This window comes from Bombina bombina, chromosome 6, assembly GCF_027579735.1.
Source record: "Bombina bombina isolate aBomBom1 chromosome 6, aBomBom1.pri, whole genome shotgun sequence".
In the NCBI taxonomy this organism is placed as follows: domain Eukaryota; kingdom Metazoa; phylum Chordata; class Amphibia; order Anura; family Bombinatoridae; genus Bombina; species Bombina bombina.
The window spans coordinates 37666622-37681219 of record NC_069504.1 but is presented as its reverse complement, the minus strand read 5'-3'; the positions used below and the strand labels follow the sequence as shown (position 1 = coordinate 37681219).

General features: G+C 39.9%; 1 protein-coding gene across 3 annotated transcripts in view; it reads right to left on the bottom strand.

Moving 5' to 3' along the window:
* NRF1 (nuclear respiratory factor 1) overlaps positions 1-14598 on the bottom strand; it is a 249610-nt gene that overhangs the window by 182395 nt on the left and 52617 nt on the right. For all 3 annotated transcript variants that reach the window (XM_053716373.1, XM_053716372.1, XM_053716374.1), the window contains exons 4-5: positions 3081-3207; positions 2422-2562 (exon numbers count right to left, since the gene is read on the bottom strand). In XM_053716373.1, the coding sequence (XP_053572348.1) occupies positions 2422-2562; positions 3081-3207 (268 nt within the window). The remainder of the gene's footprint in view (positions 1-2421; positions 2563-3080; positions 3208-14598) is intronic.

Below are 14598 nucleotides of genomic sequence, written 5' to 3'. Positions count from 1 at the left end.
AGTATTTATCCAGTCTACACAATTTCTCTGGCACTGCAATTGTGTCACAGTCATTCAGAGCAGCTAAAACCTCCCTAAGCAAAACACGGAGGTTCTCAAGCTTAAATTTGAAAGTAGAAATATCAGAATCAGGTTTCCCTGAGTCAGAGATATCACCCACAGACTGAAGCTCCCCTTCCTCAGCTTCTGCATATTGTGAGGCAGTATCAGACATGGCTCTTAAAGCGTCTGTATGCTCTGTATTACGCCTAACACCAGAGCTATCACGCTTTCCTCTAAATTCAGGTAGTCTGGCTAATACCGCTGACAGTGTATTATCCATGACTGCCGCCATGTCTTGTAAAGCAATCGCTATGGGCGTCCTTGATGTACTTGGCGCCATTTGAGCGTGAGTCCCTTGAGCGTGAGTCCCTTGAGCGGGAGTCAAAGGGTCTGACACGTGGGGAGAGTTAGTCGGCATAACTTCCCCCTCGTCAGAATCCTCTGGTGATAAATTTTTTCAAGATAAAAGCTGATCTTTATTGTTTAAAGTGAAATCAATACATTTAGTACACATTCTCATATGGGGTTCCACCATGGCTTTTAAACATAATGAACAAGGAGTTTCCTCTATGTCAGACATGTTTATACAGACTAGCAATGAGACTAGCAAGCTAAAAAGCAAATATAAAAAACGGTACTGTGCCTTTAAGAGAAACAAATTGTCAAAATTTGAAAAACAGTGAAAAAAGGCAGTAATTCAAACAAAATTTTTACAGTGTATGTAATAGGTTAGCAGAGCATTGCACCCACTTGCAAATGGATGATTAACCCCTCAATGCAAAAAACGGATCAAAAAAACGAATTAAATGTTTTTTAAACAGTCACAACAACTGCCACAGTTCAGCTGTGGCCCTACCTTCCTCAATAAACGACTTTTGAAGCCTTTAGAGCCCTTCAGATATGTCCTATAGCATGCAGGGGACTGCTGAGGGAAGCTGAATGTCTCTGTCTGTAATTTTAACTGCGCAAAAAAGCGCTAAAATAGGCCCCTCCCACTCATACTACAACAGTGGAAAGCCTCAGGAAACTGTTTCTAGGTAAAAATCAAGCCAGCCATGTGGAAAAAACTAGGCCCCAATAAGTTTTATCACCAAAGCATATATAAAAACGATTAAACATGCCAGCAAACGTTTTATATTGCACATTTATAAGAGTATATATCTCTGATAGTAAGCCTGATACTAGTCGCTATTAAATCACTGTATTTAGGCTTAACTTACATTAATCCGGTATCAGCAGCATTTTCTAGCAATTCCATCCCTAGAAAAACTTAAAACTGCACATACCGCATTGCAGGATAACCTGCACCCCATTCTCCCTCTGAAGTTACCTCACTCCTCAGACATATGTGAGAACAGCAGTGGATCTTAGTTACTTCTACTAAGATCATAGAAAACGCAGGCAGATTCTTCTTCTAAATGCTGCCTGAGATAAAATAGTACAACTCCGGTACCATTTAAAAATAATAAACTTTTGATTGAAGACAAAACTAACTATTTCACCACTTTCCTCTTACTACCTCCATCTTTGTTGAGAGTTGCAAGAGAATGACTGGGTATGGCAGTTAGGGGAGGAGCTATATAGCAGCTCTGCTGTGGGTGTCCTCTTGCAACTTCCTGTTGGGAAGGAGAATATCCCACAAGTAATGGATGATACGTGGACTGGATACACCTTACAAGAGAAATCCCATTTGCTTTGAAACTTAGTTGACTAGTAATGGTTTATAAAATGTTGGATCCCTGGTTTAGAGCGTCTTATAAAAAGATACTGGGTGTGACCAGTAAGTATACTAGGGACCCAAAACTCCTTATATTGTAAACACCCCAACCTAGAGAGCTATAAGGTGGGGCTTTGATGCACCACTGGGTAAATTATAGGGGTCCAACCCTCAAATTCAATAACAAAACAACCACAACATAGCAGAAGAAGTATAGAGACGAGTGTAAAGTATATTTTAAATAAATATTTTTATAATGTCCGAGTATAGAGCAACAGTACAGTAAGTATTTAAATTCATCTTAGGGGAAACTTTGTTGGTCACAGCAAGGGAGTCTAGAAATTCAACCAGAATTTTGAAGGGGTCTATCCTTGGCCTGCCCAGCATAATGAAAGCCTAGTAAATATTACAAACCAAATTGCATCTAAACGTTTTTGAAACATTTTGTGTAAGATTGTTTAAAAAAAAAAAAAATTACTACAATTTATAGGCTATGCAGACTAAACAACCTTAATGTAACCTTTAAGTTTAAAGAACATTATTAAAACGTACAGTGTGTGTGTTTTGAAAGGTACATTCCTGCTCACTTTTCACCAGGGGATACTTTATCAATGCCTAATATGAAGGCAGACTACACCCAGCGTGTATAGCTGCTGACTCACCTGCGTCATCTTGTCCACAGATACAGGAATGCCATCTATAGTCAAAGGAGGTAGATCTGAGTTGATGTCCTGCTGTACGGGGGCGTGCTCTGCCAACGCAGACTCCAAGTCCTCCAGGATCATGCTCTTGTACTTACGGACCTAGGGGAGACCACAGTGGTAACCAGAGGAGCAGGGTCCCTGAGCACCAAGGAACAGCTGGCAAACAGCATCACGACAGACTAAAAATATACAATCTTCTGGCTCTCTTGTGTAAGGGTAGGTAGGAAATAATGATGAAACTTGGAGTAACAGCAATCAGTTTCAGATTGGAGAGAAGGAAGAGCTTATTGACCCCTTGCTTACTGCATGCAGTAGTAAAACTATACACATTTTATTTATAAATAGCATTGAGAATCATTTTATCCTGCAATAGAACTGGGGTCACTTAATCATGTCATTCCTTATATTCATGACATTGTTCCATGTCTACGGTGTTCCATAGACATGGAAACCACTCTAAGTATAAACCATGAAATGGTTTTAGGTTATCCGTTTTAACTGAAGAAATGAAGCAATTCAAATCTCCATAAAATGTGTCTGAAAACTAAGAATAAGGAAATATCAGGTCAAAGTAAAAAAACTCAGACTTCTTGTGCTTTGTCATTTTTCTCACTCACCACGTTTTCCAGAGGAGCAGCTCCGAACACTTTAAAAACAGGGTTGGGTTTGGAAGGAGAGATGCAAAGAACGATGGCTTGTTGCCCCACTCTGGTCGTGTATTCATCTAAAGTCGCCCTTAGCTTCCTAGTGTAGAGAGAGAAATATCATCTGCGTCAAATAATGAAGAGTAAAAAAAAAAAAAATCAGACTGAAGAAGCAGCAGAAAATCATATATTAGTATATTTTGAATATATTTAAATAAAACATGTTTATAGTAAATGGGGGCACTTTTGTGCAATGAGGATAAAAAAAATGGAGGACAAAAGCCCAAAATCAGAAAAAGGCATCAAAGAGCAAAAAATGTCTGTCCAATCCAGAATAAACAATTATATAAAATTTTATCTAAATGGATGAAACCTAAGCAACCTTATATACACGGAAATCACTGGACTTAGGAAAGACCCTTAACATAAAGAATTGTATGTTAAAAGTATAACAGAAAAATGCACAAAATAAATTAAACTGGCGTAACTCAAGGAAGAGATAAATTACATTTTATAGAAAAAGAATTGTGGGTACTAATATTTATGTTAAATAGAATAGTTATATAGAATAAGAAAATAAAAAAACGCATAAATTACAAAAAGCTGTAATTGAGATTTTATAAGTACTATTAACCTGCAGGAATGATAAAATGCAGCAGCCGAATACTAAACCAATGTTTATTTTTATCATTTTTAACACTAAGTAAACAAGTAAGATTTTCTCTGGTAGTCATGAGGGATATTTCTCCAGTAAAAATGTTGAAGGAATGGACATATGCCAATAAATAGCAGGTGCCCCTATTTATATTAGGGCTGCAACTAACGAATATTTTACCAATCGATTAATCGGTCGATTATTTTTTCAATTAATCGACTAATCGGATAAAAAAAGAATCAATAATTGTTTCCTATATTTTAAATAAAATCCACATACTGAGTGTTACAAATATAAACTTCAGACTAAAACTGTTTGTCCAATGTTTAAGCAGCAGAGAACAGTTTTATAATTAAACAAAACCTGTTTGAAAAGAGGCAGAACTAGAAAGAGACTATCACTGTTAATAACATTCTGTTACTCACTCTTTCAGAAACTTTACATTGAAATGCAAAAATCTCAACATGTCCACATGCTTCTGGCTAAGGCTGGTTCTCTGTTTGCAGCTATATTTCCTGCAGCAGAGAAAAGGCACTAAGATGGTGTTGAGGTGCTTGAGATGTATAAGTAGGGTTTTGCCAATTTCACCAAAGTGGAATATTTATCTTTGTTAGCTCTTCACCAATGCAAAGGGGTTTTCACCTTGGCAAGGGGCCTCTCAAAGTAATTCTTGACTTCATTCTTACATAAAAAATATCTTTAATATCTATATGCAATTGTAAATAACCAGCTATGTTAGGGGGAAATATCTATACATATAGGTTGAATCTGGTACATATTATCACAATATATTAAAAATATAAAAAAACAATAAAAAACAAATTAAACGCGCTAAGGACTTTATATCAATAACAGGACAAAGCCTTACACATTTATTTTTACAGTACATATAATCAGCAACAACAAGCAATACACTAATAATTGTGCAAACAGATAATAGTGCACATCAATTTAAGAACAAGATCAGCACTATATCATGCAAAGCATAGTTCCAAATCACCTGATTTAATATAAACAATCCAAATGTTGACTATTATATCTGGGTTGCACATAAGCCAGGGGTAGTTGTAAACGTATACTGTCCTGAAAAAGTGAAAAGTAGATGTCTGTAGATGTCCTTTAGGCTAAGGACATAACCATAAAACACAATACCATGTGCAGGAGTTAATTGGAGTGAAGCAGCTGGTGTTGTGTACAGACCAACTAATTGCAAACCGATTAATCGATTATGAGATTCGTTGACAACTATTTTCATAATCGATTATGACGATTAGTTGTTGCAGCTCTAATTTAGATAAATATGTAAAAAGTGGGTGTTAGCATAGCACTTGTTTCACAAAATTTGAAAGATACTAACAGTCATTTTAGTATACCGAAACCAAGAACATGGCTAAGGCAAACAAAAGGCTTCTATAAATGTGGCCGCTGCAAAGCATGTAAGAATACGATACCAACAAAGTGCTTTATACATGCTAAAACCAATAAAAGATATGAAGTTCGATCTTTTCTTAATTATAGGTCCAATATGGGTATTTATGTGGCCATGTGTAAATGTAAGATGATCTACGTGGGTGAGACATTAAGGAAACTAAGAACAAGAGTCTTAACACATTGGTGACATAAAATGGAATCGTTCTGTCCCCATTGCTCAGCATGAACACAAAACATGCTGATAATAAGTATGAAATTCAATCCTTTGCCATTGAACATCTCAAACTTAAAGGCAGAAAAGGGAACAAATAAATTGCTGCTCCAGAAAGAGTGCAGGTGAGTACACAAATTACAATCCGCCACCTCTAAAAGGACTGGATCAAGCAATTTCATTCAAAAGCTTTCTGGGATAGTTGTAGAAGGCACGTATTGTGATTTGCATATATGTACTCTAACAATGAAAGATATACCTACACACACCCGTATCTGAATATCACAACACCCCAGTGATGTGCAGTCATTAGAGGCAGGTGAGGCAGTGCTTCACCTCCATATGGGCAAAAATATTTTTTTTTATTGGCTTTTAAAAAAAAAAAAAAAAAAAAAAATTGTAATTTTTTTTCCCCAGCGCTATATTTTGTGCAATGGAGAGGCACAAGCAGGTCTGCCCACCATTACACAACATGCTGCGCCACCTACTGGATGCAAGTGGTTAAGGTCATTGCATGGCCCATTAACTGCTTATTTGAGGCAGTCCTATTTGGGCTGAACCAATCCAGTGAGAGGCATTAGTAAGTGGAACTTAGGGTTGGGGCTGGATGTTAAATCATATAAAACAAAAACGGAAAAAAACAACTTTCATATATTTTGTTGCTGTCCTGTGAACCTGCTAGCTTTGCTAAAGTGAAAAAGAGAGTTCTGTTCTTCCCCTCTAAGTGCAGTGGAATGTGCCACTGTCACTTCCTGAATCCTTACAGAGCAGGAAGAGAGGCAGAGAGAGCAGTGTTTCAGCCACATCTTATTAAAGTAAGTTCTGCAGCCTTAGATTTTACTGAAAGGGATTCTGTTAGTGAAAATGATAATTTAATGATTTAGTGTTTTTTTACTCTTTTACAGCAGGGTCGTTTTTGTATTTTGTTTACTCAAACTTTACACCCACTAACTTAGCAGCTTGCCTCTGTACTTCACACTAAATTAGACTAATTTTCTGAACTCTCTGTAGCTCTGCTGTTTTATTACTTTAAAGTGTGTGTGTGTGTCTCTCTCTCTCTATCCATCTCTCTCCTTATGTGTTGTTCTCCCCCATGGTCTCTTTCTCTCTCTCTAACCCTGTGTGTGTGATTGTGTCTCTCTTTCTCTCTCTCTAACCCTCTGTGTGTGATTGTGTCTCTCTCTCTCTAACCCTCTGTGTGTGAGTGTCTCTCTTTCTCTAACACTCTGTGTGATTGTGTCTCTCTCTTTCTCTAACCCTCTGTGTGATTGTGTCTCTCTCTTTCTCTAACCCTCTGTGTGATTGTGTCTCTCTCTTTCTCTAACCCTCTGTGTGATTGTGTCTCTCTCTTTCTCTAACCCTCTGTGTGTGATTGTGTCTCTCTCTCCAACCCTCTGTGTGTGATTGTGTCTCTCTCTCCAACCCTCTGTGTGTGATTGTGTCTCTCTCTCCAACCCTCTGTGTGTGATTGTGTCTCTCTAACCCTCTGTGTGTGATTGTGTCTCTCTAACCCTCTGTGTGTGATTGTGTCTCTCTAACCCTCTGTGTGTGATTGTGTCTCTCTAACCCTCTGTGTGTGATTGTGTCTCTCTAACCCTCTGTGTGTGATTGTGTGTCTCTCTTTCTCTCTAACCCTCTGTGTGTGATTGTGTATCTCTCTCTCTAACCCTCTGTGTGTGATTGTGTTTCTCTCTCTCTCTCTAACCCTCTGTGTGATTGTGTCTCTCTCTCTAACCCTCTGTGTGATTGTGTCTCTCTCTCACCCTCTGTGTGTGATTGTGTCTCTCTCTCCCCCTTTGTGTGTGATTGTGTGTCTCTCTCTCTTTCTCTCTAACCCTCTGTGTGTGATTGTGTGTCTCTCTCTAACCCTCTGTGTGTGATTGTGTCTCTCTCTCTAACCCTCTGTGTGTGATTGTGTCTCTCTCTCTAACCCTCTGTGTGTGATTGTGTCTCTCTCTCTAACCCTCTGTGTGTGATTGTGTCTCTCTCTCTAACCCTCTGTGTGTGATTGTGTCTCTCTCTCTAACCCTCTGTGTGTGATTGTGTCTCTCTCTCTAACCCTCTGTGTGTGATTGTGTCTCTCTCTCTAACACTCTGTGTGTGATTGTGTCTCTCTCTCTAACCCTCTGTGTGTGATTGTGTCTCTCTCTCTAACCCTCTGTGTGTGATTGTGTCTCTCTCTCTAACCCTCTGTGTGTGATTGTGTCTCTCTCTCTAACCCTCTGTGTGTGATTGTGTCTCTCTCTCTAACCCTCTGTGTGTGATTGTGTCTCTCTCTCTAACCCTCTGTGTGTGATTGTGTCTCTCTCTCTAACCCTCTGTGTGTGATTGTGTCTCTCTCTCTAACCCTCTGTGTGTGATTGTGTCTCTCTCTCTAACCCTCTGTGTGTGATTGTGTCTCTCTCTCTAACCCTCTGTGTGTGATTGTGTCTCTCTCTCTAACCCTCTGTGTGTGATTGTGTCTCTCTCTCTAACCCTCTGTGTGTGATTGTGTCTCTCTCTCTAACCCTCTGTGTGTGATTGTGTCTCTCTCTAACCCTCTGTGTGTGATTGTGTCTCTCTCTAACCCTCTGTGTGTGATTGTGTGTCTCTCTAACCCTCTGTGTGTGATTGTGTCTCTCTAACCCTCTGTGTGTGATTGTGTCTCTCTCTCTAACCCTCTGTGTGTGATTGTGTCTCTCTCTCTAACCCTCTGTGTGTGATTGTGTCTCTCTCTCTAACCCTCTGTGTGTGATTGTGTCTCTCTCTCTCTCTAACCCTCTGTGTGTGATTGTGTCTCTCTCTTTCTCCCTCACTCTCTGTGTGTGATTGTGTCTCTCTCTCTAACCCTCTGTGTGTGATTGTGTCTCTCTCTAACCCTATGTGTGTGATTGTGTCTCTTTCTCTCTCTAACCCTCTGTGTGTGATTGTGTCTCTCTCTCTCACCCTCTGTGTGTGATTGTGTCTCTCTCTCTCACCCTCTGTGTGATTGTGTCTCTCTCTCTCACCCTCTGTGTGTGATTGTGTGTCTCTCTCTCACCCTCTGTGTGTGATTGTGTGTCTCTCTTTCTCTCTAACCCTCTGTGTGTGATTGTGTATCTCTCTCTCTAACCCTCTGTGTGTGATTGTGTTTCTCTCTCTCTCTAACCCTCTGTGTGTGATTGTGTCTCTCTCTCTAACCCTCTGTGTGTGATTGTGTCTCTCTCTCTCACCCTCTGTGTGTGATTGTGTGTCTCTCTTTCTCTCTAACCCTCTGTGTGTGATTGTGTATCTCTCTCTCTAACCCTCTGTGTGTGATTGTGTTTCTCTCTCTCTCTAACCCTCTGTGTGTGATTGTGTATCTCTCTCTCTAACCCTCTGTGTGTGATTGTGTCTCTCTCTCTAACCCTCTGTGTATGATTGTCTCTCTTTCTCTCTAACCCTCTGTGTGAGATTGTGTGTCTCTCTCTCTCGCTCTCTAACCCTCTGTGTATGATTGTGTCTCTATTTATCTCTCTCTAACCCTCTGTGTGTGATTGTGTCTCTCTCTCTCACCCTCTGTGTGTGATTGTGTCTCTCTCTCTCACCCTCTGTGTGATTGTGTCTCTCTCTCTCACCCTCTGTGTGTGATTGTGTGTCTCTCTCTCACCCTCTGTGTGTGATTGTGTGTCTCTCTTTCTCTCTAACCCTCTGTGTGTGATTGTGTATCTCTCTCTCTAACCCTCTGTGTGTGATTGTGTTTCTCTCTCTCTCTAACCCTCTGTGTGTGATTGTGTCTCTCTCTCTAACCCTCTGTGTGTGATTGTGTCTCTCTCTCTCACCCTCTGTGTGTGATTGTGTCTCTCTCTCCCCCTTTGTGTGTGATTGTGTGTCTCTCTCTCTCTCTAACCCTCTGTGTGTGATTGTGTATCTCTTTCTCTCTCTCTCTCTAACCCTCTGTGTGTGATTGTGTTTCTCTCTCTCTCTCTAACCCTCTGTGTGTGATTGTGTCTCTCTCTCTAACCCTCTGTGTATGATTGTCTCTCTTTCTCTCTAACCCTCTGTGTGAGATTGTGTGTCTCTCTCTCTCGCTCTCTAACCCTCTGTGTATGATTGTGTCTCTATTTATCTCTCTCTAACCCTCTGTGTGTGATTGTGTCTCTCTCTCTAACCATCTGTGTGTGATTGTGTCTCTTTCTCTAACCCTCTGTATGTGATTGTGTCTCTCTCTAACCCTCTGTGTGTGACTGTGTCTCTCACTCTCTCTTTATTTCTCTCTCTCTAACCCTATGTGTGTGATTGTGTCTCTCTCTCTAACCATCTGTGTGTGATTGTGTCTCTCTCTCTCTCTAACCCTCTGTGTGTGATTGTGTGTCTCCTCTCTTTCTCTCTAACCCTCTGTGTCTCTCTCCCCCCGTCTCTCTCTCCCTTTCCCCCCCGAGTGCTTTTCCGTGTTTCTGTCTACCTTTTATTTATTTAATTAATGAATTGGTAGTGCCATATGATGGTGTGGCTTTATTTAAAGGGGTGGGTCAAGCACCCCACCATCTTTTAATTTCACCAGCCGCCACTGGATCAAGACATTTTTATATTTACTGAATAATGAAAGAATCTATAAGCATAATTTGCAGCATTAAAGTAAAAAGTATGTTTTAAACATATTTTAATGGGCATGGATTTCTAGATCTCATAATCAGAGCAAGCATTGTGTTATCTGGCAAGAGTTTGTTACAATCCTTTTAGACTAAAATCAGATGTTTACCAAGTTGACCAGTTTTCCAAGACACCATTTAAAGGGACATGAAACCCATATGCAAATTTAAATAACTTTCCAATTTACATCTAATATCTAATTTTCTTCATTCTTTTGATATCCTTCGTTGAAAATCATATCTAAATATGCTCAGTAGCTGCTGATTGGTGGCTGCACATAGATACCTCATGTGATTGGCTCACCCATGTGCATTGCTATTTCTTCAACAAAGGATATCTAAAGAATGAAGGTATATCCTAGCCACTGCCTCACCAGCCTCTGACGTCACTGCAACACCCGTATCTGAATATCACAACACCCGTATCTGAATATCACAATCTGGTTTAAATTCATACATTTTTAGTTTTTGCAACAACAGAGTAAACCCTTCATTAACTTTGTTTGGGATATTCATGGTAGGCTTGTCGTATGATCTGCATACGTGTACCCTAATAATGTAAAATATACATACCCTCATCTGAATATCTTAACATGGATCAATTATTTTTAGTAATCGCAGCTCCTTAATTAACTCTTTGTGACCTTTACTTGCATGGTTATACATTAGTAGATGTAGTTTCAGGTATATTGCAATCTGTTAATGTGAAATGGACTGTGAAGATCCACATATCTATACCTTTAAGATTACTACCACAAGCAGATATAAACTCTTTGGAACTAGTGTTCTCACCAATGTTTGAGATCACAGGGAGTTATAACTGTGGTAACTGATAAAAGCAATTCTTATAGGCTATAACCATAATGATTCCGGTATAAAATTATAAGGGAAAAATATTGCGAGATATAAAAATTATATACTCCTAGAAAAGGCAGTCAATATGAATTTTAAATTACTGTGTGTGTGTGTGTATATATATATATATATTATATATATTATATATATATATATATATATATATATATATATATATATATATATATATATATATATATATATATATATATATATGAATCAGATTGCACCAAAAATATGCCCTTACTTCAAGGGCAAAATTCATCGCATACCAGCATAGTTAAAAATGGATCCAATCTGATCGCTACCATTATAAAAACTTTGACTTAACTGCCTCTTCATAACAGATAGGACAAAAACATTCCACATCTATATACCTATTAAATTGAATATTAAAAGTTTTGAGCACTGCCAGAATGAAGTATGATAATATGATCGCCCGGCAGTGAACACTTCAACATATGCTTACAAAAATAGCCTTCCAGGCTGGGCCGCCCCTAAGCCCTGACTAAGACACGCTAAGTGGCGAAATACGTCAGCCGAAGGGAGAGTGTACGATGTTGAGTTTGTTTGCTTTCTAAAACTTGATACTTTGTAAATAGCTTGCGTTACATATAACGTGATAGATATTGATGGCTCTGTCTGTTGTGAATGGAACGTACAAGCTTTGATGCATTCAATGTTTTACTAATCACATTTGTCTGAACGTATGCTTTTAGAAATATTTAACAATAGGGTAACAGCTTGAAATCGGCTGACTGTGTTAAATCACACCAGTACGCAGGCAGGTCGCCGCCTTTGAGTGCACAGATATAGCTGCATGGAAGGATGCAGATTCCCTATGTTACATGATTCACCATCTACCTCTCCCTTCGATCCATTAAGCCCTACTTTTTTAACTTAGCTGGACACCAGATTTATGATTATAGAGCTGGATGTGATGTATGTACTCCACTCTTATCCGAGTCTTTAGTCGTAATTTTATATTTGTATGTGTTGCATATATGTTAATAAAGTGTGATATTTTAATCTCAATTCTTCTATAAAAAGCAGTTAACCAAAACTACAAGGGAGTGACAAGCGCTTCTTAGGGAACATAACATTTAGAAATTACAGTAGATATGATAGGTTTATCTTGGATCACCCTTGTAGCGCTGACGATACAAGAGATAGCAGTAAAATAAACAAACAAGGCTGAAAACCTAACACTATTTGGAAGCCTGTACAGAGAGCATAAACTTCCTGATCTTGCACAGACATCTTACTTAAAATTCTTCAAAAACAGAAGGCGCAAAATGCACATCTCTGTTTAGCACATCCTCAAAAGATCTCTACTTTACTTAACAGCTTATGGAGATTCAAAACGGCTCACAAACCTCAAGCTGATGGCTACGATCTAATTAAGACACACATCTATATCAGCATTCCCCCACGAGTTAGATCAGTTCTTGAGAACTGGGATAACAATCTAGGCACCAGGCCAAGTCACAAGTCAGCACAGAAAAACTGACAATTGTGTCAGTAATGGCTCAATTTGTGTCATACAAGCCCCCTTCAACTAAAGGAGACAGCATTTGAGTGAGGGTGTATTAGACACGCACAGCATATGCTGCTTAACCCCTTAACGACACGAGTCATACAGGGTACGTCGCACACAACCTGGTCTTTAAAGACCAGCGACGTACCCTGTACGACTTTGGGGATTAAAGCGGCTGGAAGAGATCCTGATCGCTTCCAGCCGCATTACAGTTATTGCAGTGATGCCTCGATATCGAGGCATCCTGCAATAACATTTTTCCCCCATCCGATGCAGAGAGCCACTCTGTGGCCCTCTCTGCACCGGCATCGATGGCCGCAATCGTTGGTGGGTGGGAGGCGGGTGGGCGGCCATCGATGTAAGATTGAAGAGAGAGAGAGAGGGGGGCGGGGTTGTCGGGAGCGCGCACGGACGGGCACGCGCGCGTGCACTGGAGCGGCGGGCGTGTGCACGGGGAGGGAGCGGGTGGGAACCGCTATACTACAGAAAAAAAAGATGATTAAGTGGGAGACGGGGGGGGGGCAGCAGACAATGTTAATTGTAAGGGATCTGGGAGGGGAAGCTACACTACAGAAAAAAAATAAAAAAATATTTTAAAAAAAGGCTTTTTTTTTTCTAAACTGGGTACTGGCAGACAGCTGCCAGTACCCAAGATGGCTCCCAGTAAGGGAGAGGGGGAGAGTTAGAGAGCTGTTTGAGGGGGGATCAGGGAGGTTGGGGGCTAAGGGGGGATCCTACACAGCAGCATATGTAAATATGCTATACAATATTTTTTTTTTAACACACACTTACACACACACACACAGTTACACACACACACACGACACAGTTACACACACGACACAGTTACACACACGACACAGTTACACACACGACACAGTTACACACACGACACAGTTACACACACGACACAGTTACACACACGACACAGTTACACACATGACACAGTTACACACATGACACAGTTGTAGTTTTTCTGTTCTGGCTTGTGACTTGGCCTGGTGCCTAGATTGTTATCCCAGTTCTCAAGAACTGATCTAACTCATGGGGAGTGCTGATATGGATGTGTGTTGGTATTAGATTGTAGCCATCAGCTTGAGGGTTGTGAGACACTTTGAATCTCCATAAGCTGTTGGGTACTTCTGTGTGATTATAAGTCAGATAATTAAACATAAAAGGTTGAGATGAAATTAACCCTTCAGTACATAAAGCGTTCATATTATAAGGAACAGACTATAAACAATACAGTTCAATTGTATCGTATGAGGGAGCAAAAGTAAGAAAGACCCTCAACCAAGGCATATGAATAGACCGGTCCGGTCGCCAATGGCGAGTAAAAATTCTTGCGGGCAAGTAAAATTTTTAAGTTATCAGCCCGACCGGCGACCTGACATTTTAAGTGGGATATAAGAAGCAATAAAAAAATGTCAAATTGCATTCCACATATGCGCACACACGGGAATGGAGGGAAGAAAGGGGAGGTTCTTTCTGTTAAATGCTTTCAAAGACCTCCCCTTATATCCATGGCTCTTGGTCTCTTCCATGTCAGTTGCTACTTCCCACCCCTAAGGTTATCTGCGCGGGAAGACATCCTGCTAGAGCGGTGAGTGTTTCTTCTCTGTGTGTGTATGAACAAAGTATGGGTTAAAGTGACAATATAGTTATGGTAGGCAGCTTGCTAATGTACATTATGCTGACGTACTCCAGGGTCCTCTGCAGTACTCAGCACAATGTACACGATCAAGCTGCCTACCATAATATAGAGCAGTGCACTATTTTCCTGGACGCTATTGATGCTCCAAAAACTGACTTTACTAATTTGTAGAGAACATACCATCTCCATGCACCCAGTCAAATCTGCTAGTGCGGCACTGACAGTCGCGCTAGTAGTTGAAAGGCAGCCGGGCAGAAAGGGGGAAAAAAGTATTTTTAACATGCTCGTTATCTCACCTATTTATGCAGTACCACTCAAAGCGCTATAGGTTAAAGGGTGGCAGAATTAAATATGCTAAGTCAACCCCACATATGATGAAGTAAATAAAAAAAAAGAAGCTCAGTTATATATTTTTTTTTCCCTTAGGGGAAAATAAGTCAAGACTGTACATACAGTTTTTCAAAGATAATATCCCTGTTTTTTTCTACCTGGTGATAGAAAAATATTTTCTAAAGTTAAAGCCTTTTTATTAATGTTCAAGTCCCAAATAGTAAGCAGC